This window comes from Diadema setosum, chromosome 9 (genome assembly GCF_964275005.1).
Source record: "Diadema setosum chromosome 9, eeDiaSeto1, whole genome shotgun sequence".
Taxonomy (NCBI): domain Eukaryota; kingdom Metazoa; phylum Echinodermata; class Echinoidea; order Diadematoida; family Diadematidae; genus Diadema; species Diadema setosum.
Window position 1 is genome coordinate 27,603,329 of NC_092693.1, and position 22,629 is coordinate 27,625,957.

Here is a 22,629-nt window from a genome sequence, read left to right on the forward strand (position 1 = left end):
TTCTCATCCCCTATTGCATGGTGACCTATGTCACCCAGACGTTTGGTGATCGAAGGTTTGGTTTCATGTCATGGCATGTCATGGCTCATTCCATTCTTTGTGTGTTGCTCCACGTATGGGTCTGCTAATGGCACTGTCTTCACTGCTGGCAGGTAAAGTTTCTACCAAAGATAAATCAAAAGGAAGAAATAGTTAAAAAAACAAAGGAAGATAAAGAATCATGTCATGCATTGCATTTTCTGCAGTAACTAAAAAAGCTGTCCCTTGCTAGCTCAAGCAATATACATTCACATTAGTTTGCTTCCAACACATTGTAGTTGGATCATTTTCTCCAGATTCAATGTCTAATGTGTGCATTGCATGTCATTCTTAATCTCTTTACCATGAAGAGGAATGTAAGTGTGCTTTTGTTCTTTTGCAAAAATGTAAATAAATTCTGAAGGGACACTAATTCCAGTTTTGTTTCCATTAGTTACAGTGAGTCACAAGGCCTATATACATAAGTCTTCTATGCATTACAGAATATCACAATAAAAACTCTCTTTTAAGTATTTAACATTGCCCTGGTCATAAGGACTCATGGTATTAATTTCTGCTGGAAAATTATCCCATGTGTCATCATATTGACTTAATATCACAATAAAAACTCTCTTTTAAGTATTTAACATTGCCCTGGTCATAAGGACTCATGGTATTAATTTCTGCTGGAAAATTATCCCATGTGTCATCATATTGACTTAATATCACATGGTCAGTCTGTTTGGCATTCTTATGTGTGCTTGCATGATAAAACATCATTTCCAAAGTTAGATTAAGTAAACCAACCTGATTTCTCAGTAGATATCATCTCTAGTGGAAAAGAGTTTTCAGTCTGCCTCGAGTGTGTTAGCATCAGCTGCTGAGATATCATCATCATCACAGAATACAGGGGCCGCGGAACGTTTTTCAGGGTGGGGGAGGGGGGGGGGGGGGCTGCTGGACCGAGGGGGTGTCACGGTCAAGCAAGAGTGGGAGGATGTGGGAGGGGGTGTCCCCCCCCCCTCCCACGATGAGAACTTTTTGCATTTTGATGTTGTAAATGGTGCAATTTGATGCATGTTTTTGCGTGTTTTATCAACTTGAAACGGTCCCACTTGTTTAAGGTAGCAGGGTATTTTTATGTGGATTATTATTGAACAATTTACCTATAAAGTGGTAGCGTTTAAATAAACTTCTTGTATATTACAACGAATTTCATGAACGATGTCTGTTAATTAAGCAATCAAACAGAAAAGGCATGCACACGAGGGTGTACATAAGGGATATTTCTCCTCCCACACGAAGGGGATTTTACATTTTCAGACCTGAAATTCAGCGATCTGGTGCAGACTTTTGGTGCAATATTTGGATTTTTTTCTAGGTCCTCCCCCTCCCCCCCCCCAAAAAAAAAATAATGGAAATAATTAGGTTTTTTTTTTTTCCAGGGAAGTGTTAATAGCAAAATCACGGCATTTAGTTCTTATTCCGCGTGTGCATCATGTGTGTGTATGTACAAAGTCTAATGAGGTAGAGGGGGAGGGTGTGGGAGGGGGATGCCCCCTACCGCTCGACGGAGCTTTTGCGTTTTTAAAATTGAAATAAAGCGATCTGAAGCACACTTTTTGTGGAAAATTCGGAAATTGTCATTCCCCAAAGTGTACTACAATTGTAAGTCTATAGAGGGGACCAAGCAATCGGAGGGTGGCAAGATACCTCTCCCATATTCGAGGGAGCTTTTTTTTTCTCCTACACGAGGAAGATTTTGTATTTTCTGACTGCACCTGCAGTTAAACGTTTTGGTGCACACATTTTGTGGCATATATTTGGAAAACTCAAAGGGTAGCCATAGTCTACTTGTATGCACAGGGCGGGGGGGGGGGGGGGGGGCAAACAGGGAGAAAACATGGGAGAGTGCTATCCCCACCCTTCCCATACGAGGAAGCTTTTGCCTTTTTAAAGTTGAAATTAAGATATCTCGTATATGCATATTTCATGGAACATTTGGGAAATTATCAAAAAAAAAAAAAAAATGATCGGGGGAACTGAGAGAGGAAAGGGTTGATTAAAGGTCGCCCCCATCGCCCCCCCCCCCCCCCCCTTTTGCTACGCTGGTGCCTAGACGGAAACTTTATGTAAGGGCGAAATTTTGGAAATTCAAATTCATAGGTGTTGTGATTTTTTCCCCGATTTTTCCCCTTTTTTCTTTCTTTTTTTTTTCACGAACCAAAAGTGTGTGTGTGTGTGTGTGTGTGGGGGGGGGGGGGGGTTGGCTGCAGCAGCCCCCAGCCCCCCCCCCCCCCCCCCGGTTCCGCGGTCCTTGGAATAGAAAAGAGTTATTCAGGCATAATTTATGTTTATGTTAATGCTACCATATAGCCTTCATGGTATCGCGCTGCACCCATGTACCTAAGAACTATCGATATTTTGTTGTATATTCAGACAGATTAAACTACATTGTATATTATGTAGAAGACTACATATGTATAGTTGTTGTACTACTAGGTAGACAGATTGCAGGGAATTCCTTGTTTTGAAATCTTGTGATTTACATCACCTACTCGATTCGCTACATGCATTCATGTGATGACCACTGACCATTTATTTGACAGATTAACATATGTTGCTGCCAGAGAAGGTCACATGATAGAGGTGCTGTCCATGATACACGTGAAGCGTTTGACTCCATTTCCTGCAATGATATTCACCGTGAGTATCTTGCTCTTAGATCCTCTTTGCACAGACTGGCACAACAATTTACACATTGAATGCTGTAATCCAATTCTCTCAAAGGTCCATAAATTTTGACACTGATCTTATAGCCATCCATAAGTGTTGTTGTTGTTTTGTATGTCTTTCTGCCAAATCTTCTAGTGGTGAATCAAAAACTGGAATCTCTGTCGTCTTGCATTATACAGTGTATGAATGCTTTTTGAAATAAGTATAAGAATTTCAGAGCAGACATGAATTGCAGAAACCTAGAAAAATTCCAAATAACGTAAAAGAAGTAAGGTGTAAGTAGATATCAAAAGAAAAATCTTACATTCAGTTTTGTAACAAACCAACCATAATGGTTCTGCTTTTCATTTGATTACTCAAGTACTGTGCCTGGTTAAAGAGCAATTCAGAACCTGTTCCACAAAGACACTGAAAATCTTTTCAATTATCACAGCAGTAACTTGAGCATTCTCAGTGAAATACTTGGTGCCTATCTGTTGCCATGGTAGCTGTTGTCAATAAAAGTTGTATAAGCCATCAGTTTTTAGGTCCAGGTAAAGTTCTAGGACCAAGATATGGTGACATGTGAAAGGCTAAAAGTCTGTCTCGCTCAATAATTTGCTGATGTGTGTCATTATGCCATTTATTTTTCCTCAGTCTATTCTGGCCATTGCCATGCTGATACCAAGTGACTTTGACACCCTAGTGAACTACTTTAGCTTTGCTGCCTGGATGTTCTATGGGATGACAGTTTCTGCCTTGCTTTTCCTCCGGTACAAGCACCCCGAGTGGAAAAGGCCTATCAAGGTACTCTTCTCACCTCACTTTTGCGCTTACCAACACCTGATTAGGGTTTACCTCATTTGAACTGTGGAAGCCCATCTAGCATTAAATTTTGTTGTTTTAGTTGACATGTTGATGAGACATAGAACAAAATGATGTTGAATATGTTTACTGCACTTTCTTTCAAATTCACAGGCCATACTGAACCCATATTACATTTGAATAAACAGATGCATTCACAAAGAAACCATGGACTATTTCATTTTGACACTTTCATGAAGAACATGTTAATATAAAGGCTCTTGACCCTTGAGGAGTTTAAGTGATGTTCAGTGCATCCAGTCTTGGACAAACTGCTTTACATAATGCTGCCTCTCTTTGATACAAGCTTATGACATGTTGTCTGGCAATGCAGGGGTAGTGATGAGGGCCCTTTGGGATAACAGTGGTTGCATGGAAGAGGCTGTCCTTTGTAAATACAGCCTACATTCTATTTTCAGTATGTAATAACTTTTTGGCACTACAATCATATTCATTTATCATTCCCAAATAGAGGAGATGCCAAATCTCTTTTCTTGAAGAATGGTTGAAGATATGCTTGAAGAAAGTAAACAGTCTTCTGGGGAATTTCCCAATCTACACATGCTGACTCTTAACTTGTGCATGGTTTACATTTTAAATTTGCATGAATTTTGTTGAATGTTTCCTGTTTGTTTGTTTTTTAGGTTCCTCTTATCCTGCCCATCATTGTTCTGATTGCCTCGATCTACCTGATCATCGCACCCATCATTGAGGAACCTGCCCTTGAATTTCTCTATGCCTTTCTGTTCATCTTGTCGGGTCTTATCTTTTATATTCCTTTTGTCTACTACAAGAAGGAGCTCAGTTTCATGAGTGAGTATATAAGTGTACATGCTTCTTAGTGCAAAACAATAGGATACATTTTCATGTTAATATGTCTCACATTTATAGATTTCATTGGAATGTAATCCTTTTAATTTTCAGGTGTGATATTCACACAGATTTAGCAAGGCTTTCTTCCTCTCTCACATTTTTTCCCACCTTTTATCTCTTCATTATACTCTGACTCATTACCCATGTCTGTATTATCTCTCTTTCCTCTATCTTTCTTTCTTCCTCTTGTAACAATTTACTGAGGAACCTTCTGAGTTAACGTACATCATATTCATTATGCTCATGAGTACATTTTTTTTTGGCATGACATTACCTGCATTAGCAGTGTAGTGCAAAGGATCCCTGAAAATAGACAGCAATATAGGCCTATGTCCCATCTCCCATTCTAACAATACATTTCAACAAAAACAACAAAATAACTTTCAACTTCTATATTAAAATCAGATAATGTGCTTTCAGTTGTTAATGAAATGGTATTGTGCAATCTGTGTTTGCAAGAGTTTTAAAGGGGATGGCTAGTAGCCGATCAATGGGAATCAGTGGGAATGCTGAGGGATGATTGTTCCAATCCTTGTGGGATTCATTTAAGAGTGCATTATATATCTACTGTTGTGTGAAAATTATTTGCTTCAGAACGGTCTCATATTCAAGTAATGTGCAGATTAATGCCCCGTCACTGACCAGGCACGCTAACCTGGAAATATTAAACTGCACATTACTTGAATATGAGACCATTCTGAAGCAAATAATTTTCACACAACAATAGATATATAATGTACTCTTACATGAATCCCACAAGGATTGGAACAATCATCCTCCAGCATTCCCACTGATTCCCACTGATCAGTTACTAGCCATCCCCTTTAAGTATTGAAGAGCGTACCATTCATAAGAATTCAGCTCGTCACTGTCATGTCAGTTTGAAATGATGTTTGCTGATATATCCTGAGATTATATTCTCAAACTGTATACATGTATTGCAGTTCAGATTTGCTAACAGAAGGCCCCACACGTACACACATACACAGCTTATAGGCACTAGTAGAAGAATGTTGAAATGGATAAAAAAATAATTTACATTTGCTGCAGATTTGCAACATATTCCTCTTAGACACCTTGATCAATCCCCAAATATTGCCTAAAAAATCTATCAATTTATCAAAGCTTGATAAAAACAATGAATTGGATTGATAATGTTAATCTTACAGTTGTTGTGCAATGATTGAGAATGAGAGGTCACCCGTGCTTTAACTTATTTGTATAATCTTTGCTTTTTTTCCCCAGAGCACATCACCGTGTTCTTCCAGATGCTCTTTGAGGTTGCTCCAACTCGCTATATTGCCCCTGAAGAGGATGAGAATGAGATTAAAAGGGAGGATGAAAAAGCTATTATCTCATAATAGAGCACTGTGAATCCACTATTATACAATTAATGCATATGCTCTAATGCGTACTAGCTTATAAAATGACAAATACTAAATCATCCCAAGTGTAGTTTATTTCACTGACACTGCAGGCCGAGATGAAACAGAACTGCAGAAGGGATAATTTAGTATGCAGAGTTCTATAGTCTAGTACTGGTGCATCAATAAATAGTATGTACTTTTGGTACTACTAAAAAATAGAACCCTTAAACTACATGCATTTTCTGTAAGTCTAGGCCCTACTAGATCTTACCGATGTCTGCGCCAAAATTTCTATTGATAAAACCATGCAACTATGTTCTCTCTGTGGCTCTCCATATAGAAATCACTCATCTCCTATTCATGAATACAAGATTCTGCGTGCCAAAATCAGCTGTGTAGGGCACGGCCATACACTATACCGAAATTTTTGCACGGTCACGTGATACAATCTATCCAACCACAATGCTTAATTGAACTATTTTCTTTATCATAATATGTGGGCATCATTTTTTGGTTTAGCACCTTGTGGTCATCACTTTGTGTAAAGCAATATACTGTAAATGCTCAAACATTTCTTTGGTCAATGCAATAATAATGCAATGTAATAATATCTTTTTTTTTTTTTTTTTTTTTTTTTTTAGATAGCAACTACCACACTGCCACAGATTTGTAAAATGAGCCTCTTTGTCTTCAGTCTTATCCTGAGATGACTTAACCACTGCATGATAAATTTTCAGCATTCATTCTTTTGTATGTCCGTTGGTTTTTACTTTTTTATTTTTATCTTATTTTTTATGTTTTGTTGTTGTAGTAAACTATATCCTGGCCTGTCTTATGTTGAGAAATGCATCGTCTATATGTTTGCCAGTTAATGGATAAAGGAGATGGGTATTTGAAGCATGCCAGTAAGTTGACAACTTATTTCCAAGAGAGGCAGAATGAATAGTCATTGGTACTGCAGCCCAAAGCAACCTGTGAATATGATGTCATTTAGTTGTCTCATTTAGTGTACAGGATCAGTAACTTTTACGTGTCGTCAGCCATGAGAAATTCTGTGTGGCCAGTGACCAGATTTCTTGCTTTTACATATTATCTTTGAAATGTGCACAATTATGGAGGGATATGAAGTATCATCATTACGAGCTGAAGGAGAGGGCGCTATTTTACTTGGTTGTCTTTCTAATAGTGGTGTCACATAATCATCATTGCAAGCTGAATGAGACAGCACTTTAAAGCTTAGCTGTTTTTTTTTTAACAACACCCATCATTAATGAAAGCACAAGAGCGCTTTTGTTTTTGTTCTACTTGATCTACTTTGATTAATTTGTTGAGAGTTACACACCACATGTATGTTTCACCTGGTATGGCTGTGTAGTGATGTAACGTGTAATGTGGATTAAGACTTACACTGTATCTTTAACAGACAACTCTTGTCTGTGCTGTTGTGTGTTAAAAAAAAACAAAAAACATACAAATTCACGTGATGAAAGGCTTTGACATCAAATTACTGGTTACGTCAGCTCCATATACAAGGAACACTCAATAATTTATGTAACTTTACACGGTATGTCATGTTCTACAGTCTGATTCACAATTACAGTCATTTACACAGGAATTGCATTCAATTTTATACTGCATGAATTGACCCTGCCCCATTTTGCAGTTTTGGTAACCAAGGGCATATCTATTGACGTACTTGGGAAAGTAGCAATGAGTGATTACAATCTAGTATCTACTTGATTGTAATTGAAGAGTTTTAACGCAAAATGAGCTAAATCCATTCTCGTTAAGTTGAGATATTTTGTGATTAAAGCTGCTAAAAGATAAAGAAAATAATGAGAAAATACAGAATATTTTTAATCATAACTTCTAGAATATTCGTGGTTATGTTACAAGTGAGGTACTGCTGGAAAGGTTTAATTTTGCTCTACTTGATGATGGACTCACTTGCAAATGTTTAAAAATGGCGCTTAAACCATTTTGCGATAAAACTCTCCAATTAATATTGTGTATTCTTGCATACATAGAAATCTATTTTTGCAGATTCCTGAATTATGTCTCTCTGCAATGACTAAAAATGATGTTCATTAGATGTTTTGTAAATTCTATATTCTTAAAAATTAAAGATTAATTTTATGACTCAGAAAGCTGATGTTTTGTCTTCTCTGTTCAGGTCTTTGTTCGCATCATTAACGTCATGATTTTCTCATCTGAATAGAGCCTACTGAAATTAAGGAAATCGATTCGAGTGGACTATCAAACCATTTTCAAGAACTGGGCTTCGTAAATGTAGTTGCACTTTCTTTTTCAAAGAGGTCCGGTGTTATAGAACATGGTATTGTATGTACCAGATGATGACGAAGCTCACCAGTATCATCAAAGGCTCCTCAAAATGGTGATCATAAGCTGCTTTTGACAAAATCACTTTTTTTTTTCTGAAAAGGTAGAACTAGGAAGCTGTTTATAGAAATCAAATACACACAAGATTGTACATAAATGGCATGTATGTTAATTTCTACAAACAGCTTCCTCGTTTTACCATTTCAAATAAAAAATAAAACAACTGTATTTGAAAAGAGTGGAAGTTATTTTATCTTATTATTATTATTATTTTTTTTTTACCAGCCAGATTCGATGTTTCTACCAGTGAAGTACAATGTTCAAGTCAAGTATAACGTGTACAATCAAGCATCAGTTGAACACATATATCAACCAATTCCGGGTGCTGTTCGTTATTCCGAAGGTTCGATATTCCGAAACACACAAATTCCCTATACCCAGAGGTTCGTTAATCCGAAAATGAAAAAGGGTTCGTTAATCCGAACATTTCTGGCGTTATTCCGAAGGTTCGTTATTCCGAAGATTTGTTAATCCGAAAATAAAATTCGGAAAAACAAACCTTCGGAATAACGAATCTTCGGACTGACGAGCCTTCGGAATAACGAACCTTCGGAATAACGAGCTGTAACCAAGATTCCTGCCTACCGTCGCGTTTGTAGCACATATAAGTATGTAGATGCGGAGTGGATACCAGTAATCGTGTTTGTATCAACACCTGAACATAGGTGTAAAATCAAACCTTTATAATCATAATCACTTTTTCTCCATCATAGAGATTGTATTTCTTTTAAGGATGTTGTTGTACAAGTATATACCACTGCTGTTCTTCCATGCCCAAATTGCCCTACATCGACATAAATAATAGGGCAATTTGTCAATCAGTTGCAATGAAAACATCTCGACAGAAGAATCTCATGAATCTGAATAATTACACAGTCCCCGCTGCATGCTATAAGGATTAGAACCGAGTATGTACGCCCATAATTTTTTTTTTTTTTTTTTTTTATCATCATGGCTACTACTGAAACACTGATCAGTGCTTATTTACGTCGATGTAGGGCAATTTGTCAATCAGTTGCAATTCGCAGCATTGGTTTCAGCTTTTGTATTATAGCCGTTGGTCTTTCCTTAGATTTTCTTACATAAAGCTTAGATAGCTCGTGAGATAGATCAAAGGAAATTTTGTATCCAGTAGACACCGTCTTCTGACCAATAAACCAAGTTGTGCTTGTAGGTCATAATGCAGTTTCCTTCCACATCTGTAATGAAAATCAGAAAGACAGCCACGTGTAACTTTAAATTTACTTGTGCTGTCTTTCGACAGGAGATGTGCAATTCCATGTTTGTCGAGAACTAGAAGAGAGCCATTCGGTAATGGTACCATATTTATCTTCTATAGCCCTTGGTATTTCTCGTGTCTGTCATAGACTTCTAATAGTCTGCCCTTTGGTGCTCCCAAACGCAAAGTTACCACCAGCAAGGCTAAAAACATCACTACAGGGTTGCTTTGTTCACCCCTGTATTGGTCCACCTACCCCTCTTTTGCATTAGGCAACATTCTTCCATCTTGAAGCGTTGAACCTTCATCGCTTTGTTGAGAACATATTGCTTCCGTAAGAACATCTCAACCGAAAATTTATGAAAAGTTATATTTCGCGTTCGTTATGCTTGATATCCTTGCAGGTTTTCAAAATATAGGCCTACGGGGTCTTGCTCCTGCTGCTATAAGACTGCAAAGCGGCAACGGAGACGTCAGGGTTGATTGACATTTCTCTGTTTTCTCTACTTTTTCCTTGATAAAGATATCAAGAAAAAAGGGATAAAGAGCATCTCAAAGTATATAAAAGAAATAAGCGAAGTAGAAAGGAATTGAATTTGATGGTTCTGCGATGTGTTTTTGATTGACATCGGTGTTCAGTCAATGAAACTTCCGAGATTTGATTGCAGATAACTGTCTTTCTACGCCTTTATTCCGAGGTTTTCTTCCTCGACATATTTTTAGTCATCTACTACACTGGCCAGCAGCTCTCAGGATCGCGCCATCTACTGGCGAGTGATCAAAAACTGATATGGCTAAAATTGCGTCGCTAGACTAAATTTGCAGCCTGCTCGGTCGCCGCTGCCATTCAGGCGTCGCCCTATGATTTTTGGAGAAGTCGAACGTGCTGTAAAGCCCCAGCAATGCCCGAGCGATGCCCTGTCAATTTCCCATCGGTCACCGGCCGATTTTAGGTCAAAAACTGGCGAGATTGGTGGATTTCCTCCAGTCCGGGCAGTACCGAATGATGACGTACCGGCAATAGGACCAATTTTGAGAAATCGTTCGGCCGGCCGGCCGGTGATCATCTGCCGGTCAATCGTGTCCTGTAGACGTACCGGCGGGGACCAGCCAGTCTCTGCCGAAAATTTTTCTCAAGGTTCCTGGATGTATAATAATGTGGCTGCCACTTGGCCATCAACAACAACGCTTTTGCTGTGAAAGGGCAACAAGGTCTACGCTGCAGTTCAATTTCACCTCAACGACTATGACAGCGAGAGTCACAAGCCAGCACTTTTGTGATGATAAACTGTGAACCATATAGATTTCGGACTTTGTGATGAACATCTTTTTTTGTGTTTGTATAATAAATTTTATTTTTCAGATGTGAAAGACATGCCCCAATGCATTATCCATCTCAAACTTAGCAGGCCTACACAGTCATTGAAAAGACATTCGGGGAACAAGATGTGAGAGATGCCACGATAATATACTCGTCCGCAATGATACCCTGTACATATCATTATACGTCATGGAGCGGCACACATCCAAGGTAAAATAAAATGGTAATTTAATTAATATAAGCCACTACCCTTGATTACAATTCCCAAGTGGGTGACCACTATTTGGTTTATCTTTTGTCAACTTACTGGAGGATTACTATAATTAGGCTCCATATCATTTCTTTTATTGAAGCGTCGCAACACACCTTTCTTATGCAATCACACTATGGATGAAAGCACTATCCAAAGGCAAGTTTATGGGTTATCACCTCTTGTGTTCATAGTCTTATCTCTGTATCATAATAATATTTGCTTATCGCCATAATCTTCGCCAGTTGCATTGAGTACCTCACGTGCCGAAAGTCCATAGTGCATTTTCAAAGGAGTAAGGCCCCGTACAACAAACACCACTTGACTGTATTTGTTTCTCAGAGCCTCAAATTTAAACTTCGTTCAATTGATGCGCGAGAATGACTCAGCACGCAGCAATTCGCTGCTTCAGAAATATAAAACAAGAACAATAAGTTCATGAATACTTATATTTTTCAAACATGATAACATTTCCGAATTACCATATCCTGAAACTGTACCGATAGCCAACAACTCGTGTCTACCATTGAACTCTTCACTCTTTTACTGTTTGAAAGCATTATGCCTGATAACTTCCTTAAGACTAAGTGTGTGTGTTTATGTGTGCGTGTATGTGAAAGCTCATTATATTCATTATGATGTTTAAAAAACTGTGGAGAATGGCAATTGTTCCGGGAAATTCCCAATAACTTAAATGAAGTTAATAATTTACCAAATGTTCAACTAATCTAACACGAAATAAACGTTTAAAAGAGTTTGACGATGATTGCAATGTTATTCAAGTTTGAGTAGTTTTACCATTGAGACCTGCGATATAGTAACCATGCTGATGTGATCTTAAAACTGATTTAGTCTGTTTGAAACAGCGCTGGGAGCCTCAAGGACTATGTTTTGATTTATGTTATGTTCTTGTAATTTACAACCGACATGATATAAAATCAGCATTAAGCATTGTTTGAAATATCATCTTGAATTCACTCAAGTTCAAGTTCAAATTCGTAAAACATTTATTTTCCATATTTTTCATGTTCTATATCACATACATAAGATTGCACAAGGAAGGCAGAACCTTAAAAAGCAGAGCTTGTGGTGAGCTTCCTAACAAAATACATTCCATCACAAACACAAGAAACAACAAAAACATAATAGTTTCCATGGCTATATAAAAATGAAATGTTCCTCAAAGAGAAGTATTGCAGTCAAACAGAGGGGCTACAGTTAGTATGAAAGTATGTGACGAGCTACAGCCTAGCAAAAGTTGCATATATGAAAGTTAAACCATATATATTTATAAGTGCTCGTAATGTACTCCATGTATGAAAGCCGATTCCTGCTGCATCGATTTAACCGTTTGACGATTATTTGGTTCGCTCGTATATAGGTCGCGGCTCTTGATTCATTTGAAAACTGATTAGCTCTATCAGGCGCGCCCATTATAGTAATAATCGAAGAGATAGCTATTTTTAGCAGTCCATCAAGATTCGTTCTTGTCGTGGCTAAGAAAATAGGGTGATACTGCATGTGCTTAGTTCTACAAGCCAAAAATGAATATAGATGGCGGGGAAAATATCAGTGGAACAGACAGTCAATGCAGTTTCCACCAGGAGAACTTTTCGTGCTCTGAAGCCTTGAGAGTTTTGATCAGCTTGGAACGAATAGTCACGTTAGATGTGTCACGTCTTGCACCATTTCGCGGAACAGGTCACTCAAGTCTATAGGAAGCGTGACCCAACAGTTTATTAATATATGTACGTGCAATCCACGAAAGATCACAAATTGAAACTGGCGTAAAAGAAATAAGAATTAGTGATAAATGATATAAATTGTCATTAAAAAGAGACTATGGGCAAACAAAAACCCAGTAAAGGCCACAGATATCATACCGCTTCAAGCTCTTCCTTTCTTTACAACTGGCTAACGAATGAGGAAAAACAACAACAAAAAAGCTTCTGAGTTTCGATTTTATTTGGTAAAATGCAGGTCACTTCGCAGAGAAGATGGCGCACAAATCGTCTTCCTTCCATACAGCTCTGGGGTGCTATTAAACTGACTTTCGCATAGTGAATGAGATAGAATTGAATTGAATTGAGTTTGTTTCTCACATCAAAAAAAATACATTGTACACAACGGCGTAAATCCATACTGAGGAGTGGGGGGGGGGGGGGGATGGTCACCATCACCACGATTACAAGCCCATAACCGGACCGGCGCAGCCTTTTTTTTTGGGGGGGGGGGGTGGGGTGGAGGGGGGGGGGAGAAGCTTTGTGCCCCCCTCTCCCCCCCCCCCCCAACACACACACACACACACTTAACAGGGATCGGATGCCCCACTCTTTTGCATGAAATATAAAATGGGAGAAAAGTGACCGGAACAGGACCGGAACGACCGAACGGGGGAAGGGTGTGTATGGGGGGGGGGGGGGGGTATCCCTCTCCCACACGAGGAAGATTTTGCATTTTCAGACCTGAAATTCAGCGATCTGGTGCTCACTTGTGAAAAAATGAAATATTCACAATATATTATTGAATGACAAAATCGTGGTATTTCAGCTCTTGCTGTGCGACATCACTGTGAAGGCCTACTAAATAATGGGGCCTATCATCGGCGTAGACAGGATTTGATCTTAGGAGGAGCGGTTATGTGAGGGAACGAATCAAGCGAGGGAGGAGGGTATGGTAGGGGGGTTTCCCCCTCCTACGGTGAAATCTCTTTGCGTTGAAAATTTTGACATTTTTCAGTCCCAAAACTGCCGTTTGTAGCTATATTCTTCGCTTTGGAAATTAAGGGGGGCACACCGGGCGCAACTGCTGTCAATCACTGGCAGCAACGTCAGGAGAATGGCATAGCGATTAAATGCGAGCGAGCGGAGGGAGCGAGCATGAAAATTTTAACATTTTACAGTCTAAAAACTGCCGTTTGTAGCTATACTTTTTTCGCTTTGGAAATTAAGGGGGGCCGCATCAGGCGCAACTGCTGGCAATTACTGGCAGCAACATCAGGAGAATGGCATAGCAGTTAAATGCGAGCGAGCGGGGCGAGCGAGCTTGAAAATTTTGACATTTTACAGTCCAAAGACTGCCGTTTGTGGCTGTATTTTTTCGCTTTGGAAATTATGGGGGCACACCGGGCGCAACTGCCGGCAATCGGGCAGCAACATCAGAATGGCATAACGATTAAATGCGAGCGAGCGAAGCGAGTGAGCTTGAAAATTTTGATATTTTACAGTCCCACATGTCCTTTGTGGCTGTACTAGTATTTTTTCGCTTTGGAAATTAAGGGGGGGGGGGGCGCACCGGGCGAAAACTGCTGGCAATTACTGGCAGCAACATCAGGAGAATGGCAGCAACATCAGGAGAATGGCATAATGATTGAATACGAGCGAGCGAAGCGAATGAACTTGAAAATTTTGACATTTTCCAATCCCAAAAACTGTCGTTTGTGGCTGTATTTTTTCGCTTTGGAAATTAAGGGGGCGCACCGGGCAAAAACTGTTGGCAATTACTGGCAGCAACATCAGGAGAATGGCATAATGATTGAATGCGAGCTAGCGAAGCGAGCGAGCTTCAAAATTTTGACATTAATTGACAGTCCTTTGGAAATTTAGGGGGCACACCGAGTGCAACTGCTGGCAATTACTGGCAGCAACATCAGGAGAATGGCATAGCGGTTAAATGCGAGCGAGCGGAGCGAGCGAGCTTGAAAATTTTGACATTTTACAGTCCAAAGGCTGCCGTTTGTGGCTGTATTTTTTCGCTTTGGAAATTAAGGAGGCACACCGGGCGCAACTGCCGGCAATTACTGGCAGCAACATCAGGAGAATGGCATACTGATTAAATGCTAGCGAGCGAAGCGAGTGAGCTTGAAAATTTTGACATTTTCCAGTCCTAAAAACTGTCGTTTGTAGCTATATTTTCGCTTTAGAAATTAAGGGGGGCGCACCGGGTGCACCTGCTGTCAATCACTGGCAGCAACATCAGGAGAATGGCATAGCGGTTAAATGCGAGCGAGCGGAGCGAGCGAGCTTGAAAATTTTAAAATTTTACACTCCAAAAACTGCCGTTTGTAGCTATATTTTTCGCTTTTGTTTGTCCCACTTTTATTTGAGAACCATCCCCCCCCCATCGACGCTTCTATACATATTAGGTTGCTTTTGTTAAGTGAAAGATGTGCTGCACATTCTTTGATGAATTAGGGAATATACGTCTATGTCAAAAGTGTACAAAGTTTATCCCTTATCCTGTATAGCGGACCTTTTGCATGTTCATGATTGCAATACAACGATCTGGTGCATAGTTCTGGCGATATTTGGACAATTTTCCATTAAGAAAGTTTGAGATTCGTCCTCATCTCGGGAATTGCTTGGGGGATAAATGATTTGTCTGTCTAAACACTTCCTTTGGGGCGGGGCAAATGCCCCTTTGCCCCCCATAGATTCGACGTCCCTGATCTTCCCTTGGTATGCCCATAGATGTATCCTGACTGAGTCATCAGTCACTGTCGTTTCTCAGGAATGATTCAGGAAATGGAGGGGATTCAATTATGGCGATAAAGTTGTTGTTATTGTTTGTTTGTATGTGTTCGTACATATTTTGCAGAGGGTCCCCAGTTACTTGCGTCATAGCATGTTTATATGTAGACCTATACTATTTGACGTTGTCAACGCCTGCATGAGCCATACCTTACAGTGTATGTCGATGTTACTTTCTTCGCGAGCGAGCGAAGCGAGCGAGCGCTTGAGAAAATTATACATTTTCCTAAAAGATAGAATACTGTTCAGCTCTGTTACCTGTCTGAAGGCCGGCGTACAAACGTCATGCAATATGCCAAAATTTATACAATCACATTTCTGCTTCCTCCATTTTTTCCCCTCAAAATTCAGGGGGGATGATTGTACAGGCCATCCCCCCTCCACCATTTCAGGGGGGGGGGGGATATATCCCCCCATCCCCCCCCCCCCGGGATTTACGCCCATGACCACAAAATAAAAAGCTATCCATCACTGCACAATGCAAATCACCTACATCATCATCAAAATGCATTTCAAACATTGAAACTAATTGCAATGAGTAGTTGAGGAAAATGGAGACTGTCATAACAAATTGAATCTCATCTGGCTAAACGCTAGTGGATAAAGATACAAAGTTGTTACCGTCATGTAGCAGATGGAATAGTTTCGTCGATGGACCCTTACAGGGATTCCAGACGATTTCCATAATTTCAAATCATGTAATCCTATACGTAAATCTATAGTACCATGCATTTTGTAAAATTTATTTTGGCCATTGATACCGGCGGGGACCCGGGAATTCGAACCGGGGTCCTTTGGATCGTGACGCAGACGCGCTACCGACCGAGCTAATTCACCGCCCTAAATATGCGTAGAATGCATATTTTAAATCCGTTTAAGATTGTTAGGATGGATAATGACCCTCAAATTGTATTACATAATGACGTATTTTGATAGCCGATGAGTCATAAATGCCAGTTAATGGGTGTTCAAGGCTGGCAAAATGATTTAATGTTATTAAGTTCCTGCCTGAAATGAAAATGTGAAAGTTTTTTATGACGTCATCAGATTTTGAATATTTTTTTAGCATATCTTTCAATTCAATTCAATTCAATTCATTTATTTTCATTCTTCTTCTTTTTTCTTTTTCAACAAAAACATAACACAAGATATATCAGGTTTTACATCATAAACAAAGAACATTTGCCTTTGCAATTAATAAATGGTATCAATAAACATAAGAGCGCATACTGGCAAAAAAAAAATAATACAAAGTCATGCTTCAGTTGAAAAAAAAAAGGAAGAAAGAATAGAGAGGTCCACTAAAAAGCAAAGTTTGTAGATTGTGAACCACTCATAAAACTTATGAATTACTTATTTACAAACACTTGTGACAAATATGATATACGACAAGACGGGACAAAACAGAAGAAACACAACAACATGACACAACTTGCCAGAATAGATGAAAAGTATGGAAGGAAAGAAAGAAAAAAGAGAGAATGAGAGAATGCCTACACGTTGAACAAGGGAAATGGAACGGGGGATGGTAGAGAATGTGCTTCATAGAGTTGGTGCTGCATGCAGCTGAGCAAGGATTGTAATGGCTACTTCTTTACGTAATAATGAATTCAGTGATTGAATGATTGGTGGGTGGATGATGAACCCTGAGGTTAACGAAACCTATAGCTAAGGAAAAAAACATATCAGGGAGGATTTAATAAAAAAAAAAGTTTCAACTTGCGCTTAAAAGAATACAAAGATGGGGAATTTTTTATTTCACAGCTCAGTGAGTTCCAAAATCTAGGACCGGTGTATATAAATGTATTCTGAGCCAATAAAGTTCTCACGAGGGGTAAATGAAACTCATTAGATTGTCTAGTGGGATAATCATGAAAAGACTGGTTCCGTGGGAACATTGAATTAAAAATACTGGGAAGTGCATTTACATTGTAATTAAACATAAACTGACCAAGTTGAAAAAAATACAAATCTTTAATTTTCAAAATCTCATGTTTAGTAAATAATGGCTCTGTATGGGAACGTGGCGGGACGCCACAAATGATACGAATAACTTTTTTTTTGTAACAAAAGTAATTTATCTAGTAAGTTTTGATGGGCACTACCCCACGCTAGGAGTCCCTAATTAAGATTATGAGTGGTTCACAATCTACAAACTTTGCTTTTTAGTGGACCTCTCTATTCTTTCTTCCTTTTTTTTTCAACTGAAGCATGACTTTGTATTATTTTTTTTTTTGCCAGTATGCGCTCTTATGTTTATTGATACCATTTATTAATTGCAAAGGCAAATGTTCTTTGTTTATGATGTAAAACCTGATATATCTTGTGTTATGTTTTTGTTGAAAAAGAAAAAAGAAGAAGAATGAAAATAAATGAATTGAATTGAATTGAATTGAATTGAAAGATATGCTAAAAAAATATTCAAAATCTGATGACGTCATAAAAAACTTTCACATTTTCATTTCTACAAACTTCTACTGAACAAAATAATAAGTTTTGTCCTAAATTATCATAGAAAGATATTTATCAGAGACTTGCAATATTTCCTGCACTTCACAAAGATAGTCTGCTATAACTGTCCGAATTCAGTAAAGCTAAACATTTTGTATCTTTCCCTCTCGCACGCGAGATGCACACACACAATAGGCAACCTTCCACTCATTCACTTGCACTCACCCACAGTACGACGCGCGTCTGTGTTCAATGGCCTCCATTTCTTCCGTCGTGTTCTCCTTTGAATAATGAATAACGAACCTGCACACGAAGCTGTGGACCAATATCTAACAGATCATCATAGTGAATACTTCACAATTGACGAATTCAATTCCGAATTTTGCCCCCAAACTGGAAATGATAGTCGATCTGTTCACAGTTTTTCCATAGATAAATACTTCAGCCTCATTCATATCAATTCACGAAGCTTGAATAAGAACTTTGAATCAATCGAAACGCTCTTAAACTCTCTTCACCATTTTGCCTTTTCCGTAATAGGAATTTCTGAAACTTGGTTGCATTATGTCTCCCCAAATATGTTTAGTATTCAAAATTATGATATGATTCGTGCAGATAGAAGGACTGGAAGAGGAGGTGGAGTAGCCTTGTATATACATAATCAACTTCGTTACAAACTCCGACCTGACTTATCCATAAATGGTGTTGAAAGCTTATTTGTCGAAATTATAAATGATAAAACTAAAAATATTTTTATAGGTATTATTTATAGACCACCAAATAACGAAATAGATTTATTTTTAGACAGCATTGAAATTTTTTCAAATACAATTATTCATGAAAATAAAAGTTTGTTTTTAATGGGGGATTACAATATTGATTTACTAAGTACGACAAACCATAATTCTTCTAGATTTCATAACACATTATCATTAAGTAGTCTTTATCCTCACATTAATAAGCCTACGAGAATCTGTAACACCACGTCAACTGAGACTTTAATCGACAACATCTTCTCTAATATTATTGATAAAAATTATACTAATGGCATACTTTATTCAGATATATCTGATCATCTTCCCATATTTACCATTCACGAGCAGATTGGAAACGTTCAACCAAAACAAAAATGCTATAGAACGCGAAGAAAAGAATCTCACGAAAATATTAATTCATTAATATCTGATTTATCACGCGAACAATGGCAAGATGTGACTTCGGTCAATGACGCGAATCTATCTTACGAAATGTTTTTGCATAAATTTCTTTATTATTATAATAATCGTATTCCCTTAGTTAATAAGAACAATCGCGCAAAAATAAAACAACCATGGATTACCAAAGGGCTAATGCGTTCTATACTCACCCGTAATCGCTTATATAAAATGTCCTTACGTAAACCAACACCACAGAACAAAGCAAAATACAGAACATATCGAAATACGTTAACCACATTAATCCGGGCATCTCGAAAGCGATATTATTCAGACATACTAGAATCAAATAAGGACAGTAAAACCAAACTGTGGCGAACTATCAATGACCTTATTAAGAATAAAAAGAAAGAACTCCCGACCGTTATTTCCGAAAATGACCAAGATATTAACGACCCTGAAATCATTGCAAATTGTTTTAATAAGTTCTTTACCAACATAGGCCCCAATCTCGCCTCAACAATACTTCCGAACGCTGGAAATTTTACAGATTACCTTCCTGAAAGTAATAATAATTCTTTATTTTTTACTCCCACGAATGAAAATGAAATATTGAATATTGTTCGATCTTTTAAGTCGAGTAGATCTTGTGGCCACGATGGATTAAGTATGCACTTACTAAAACAAATAATACATTTTTTAGTAACCCCCATAGTACATATCTGTAACTTATCATTATCTACTGGGATCTTCCCAAATTCTTTAAAGATTGCGAAAGTAATCCCTATTCACAAAAAAGATGATGCGTCCCAAATAAAGAATTATCGTCCAATTTCATTATTGCCCGTCATTTCCAAAATCCTTGAAAAGATTGCACATGAACGTTTGTATAAGTTTCTGGTTGCTAACCACATTTTAAATCCTAACCAATTTGGTTTTCGAAAAGGTTTTTCTACAGATTTTGCAATCATTCAAACTTGTGACAAAATTATCGATTCTATTGCGAACAAACAGCACGTGATAGGAGTTTTTATGGACCTGAGCAAGGCCTTTGATACAATAGACCATGGAATTTTATTAAAAAAGCTACATAATTATGGCATAAGAGGAATAGTTCTTTCCTGGTTCCGAGATTATTTATCCCAACGTCAGCAATACGTAGCATTTCATTCAAGTACCTCGTTTAAGTCATATATTACTTGCGGTGTACCACAGGGATCCATTTTAGGACCTCTACTTTTTCTTATATATATTAACGATATTATAAATTCCTCAACCCTTCTCACCTATGTATTATTCGCGGACGATACCAGTGTCTTCTACTCTCACAACTGTTTAAACACACTAGTGGATGTACTTAATTCTGAGCTTGCAAAAATTTCTACATGGTTTAAATGCAATAAATTATCATTAAATATAGATAAAACGTGTTTCATAAACTTTAATACCTCACATTTGCAACCGATAATGCCTAATAACATTATTATTGATGATATGCCCATTATTGGAAAAAAATCAACCAAGTTCTTAGGGGTAACCCTTGACTCCAACTTAAATTGGAATAACCATATTGATAATATAACCACATTAATATCTAAAGTCATTGGAATACTTCGGAGATTAAAATATTTGGTAACGGAAAAAGTACTCATTATGTTATACAATGCATTAATCTTACCGTATATTAATTATTGTAATGTTGTCTGGGGAAACTGTAATAAAACCAAAGTAAATGTTATTTTTCTTTTACAGAAAAAGGCAATAAGAATATGTACTAACTCACATTATTTAGAACATACTGATCCATTATTCCTTAGACTAAAAGTTCTTAAAGTTGATGATATACACAAATTTCAAACAGCAATATTTATGTTCAAATACACGCAAAATCTACTCCCACTCTTCCACAACGCATTTTCCCTTAACAGGGATGTCCATGCTTACCCCACGCGCCATCGTAATGATTTCCATTTGAATAACCCTAAACTCCTATTAGCTCAAAAATCAATTCGGCATAACGGGCCTGATATTTGGAATTCACTCCCTCTCCACATAAAACAGTGCACATCTCTTTATTCCTTTAAGGCAAATACAAAGAAATATTTCTTGGCACAATATCATACTATACAGTAATCATTAAACATGTACCTCTTATACTCAACAACAAGGCAATATTTTGGTCCACCCCCTTTTCCTTTTCTTTTACTTTGCTGCTTGACCCGTCGCCCATATTATAACATATTCAATCATTTTCTTAGAAGTGCTGACCATCAACACTTTCGCGCTTCATCACCTGCACACGCACTCACAGGCACCTCTCCTGTTTACCAATTGTATAAAACTGGATTTACACGCATTTTAACATGGCCCATCCGTATTAGTGTTCAAGTACTACAATAAAAAATGGTAATTTAACTCTGGCTGTCCGTCTGTTCAAGCACGGCTTATAACGGCGGCCCTCTGCATCATATGTATATATTATATATTGTACTGTGAATCAAGTCATTATTGGCCATATAAACATTTTGTATGTTATTTAACGTTTCATTTGTCTTTATATACAAAATATGACTTACTATGTAATATGTCAATAATTTTCAGAATTGAATTTGTGTAATTGAACCTGCCTTTGTTATTTTTGTATTCTGAAAGAAAATATGAAATGCAGAAAATAAAATCTTTTCAAACAAAAAAGATAAGGTAAAATTAGAGAAAAATACAACGTCAACAAAGAGGACAATGGAATATGAAACTTGAGTCTATACTGATATCTTCCCAGATATCAGTATATGGCATTTAGATTTAAAAACTCTACAATATTTTGAAGAATGTATGAGTGGGAAAATATGTTTAAGTTTGATTTTCTTTCATAAGCAAGTCATCCTTGAAACGTATCTGTTCCTATCACACTGAGGACCATAATTGCTGTCTACAATGTTCGGAACAATAGTATTCTTTATCTGGTATGTGTTTGCCTGTTGTTTGCCATTTTCTTCTCCGTTGCCGTGTTTGAACATGTATATACATGTATATATCTATCTTTTCATTTTTGAAGCGCCATGAACACTGAAAGGTAGACATGTGCGCTATAATACAAGCAGCCACTATTATTATTATTATTATACAAACAAGTAATGAAGGATTTCTTTGAAAGGTCATTTTCAAGAAGTTTGTTGTTGTAGCATGATACTACAAACAGTAATGTGACAAAGGAAGAAAAAAAATGTTCGCTGTTACTAACTAAACACCATGTATTGAGTTTTTTTCGTTGCATTCCTATCAAATTAGGGATTATGACATGCTTGTAAAAATTAAGACAAATCGAGGAATTTACGGTTTTTGTGGAAAAATGTTTTGGTTGAAAATGTATTTGTTGATTAGGATTTATCCTTCCGTCACGAAATAACCATGGACCAACAAAAACCTCCATTTCGTCATGTATGGAAGGTTGATTTTCTTTTATTTTTA

The 22,629-nt window shown here is 37.7% G+C and overlaps 1 protein-coding gene across 1 annotated transcript in view; it reads left to right on the forward strand.

The window, feature by feature from the left end:
• LOC140233268 (b(0,+)-type amino acid transporter 1-like) overlaps nucleotides 1-5,831 on the forward strand; it is a 36,671-nt gene extending 30,840 nt beyond the window's left edge. Inside the window, exons 9-12 of the mRNA XM_072313381.1 lie at nucleotides 2,628-2,724; nucleotides 3,391-3,540; nucleotides 4,242-4,410; nucleotides 5,716-5,831. Of these exons, the coding sequence (XP_072169482.1) occupies nucleotides 2,628-2,724; nucleotides 3,391-3,540; nucleotides 4,242-4,410; nucleotides 5,716-5,831 (532 nt within the window). The remainder of the gene's footprint in view (nucleotides 1-2,627; nucleotides 2,725-3,390; nucleotides 3,541-4,241; nucleotides 4,411-5,715) is intronic.
• The last annotated feature ends 16,798 nt before the right edge of the window (nucleotides 5,832-22,629 follow it).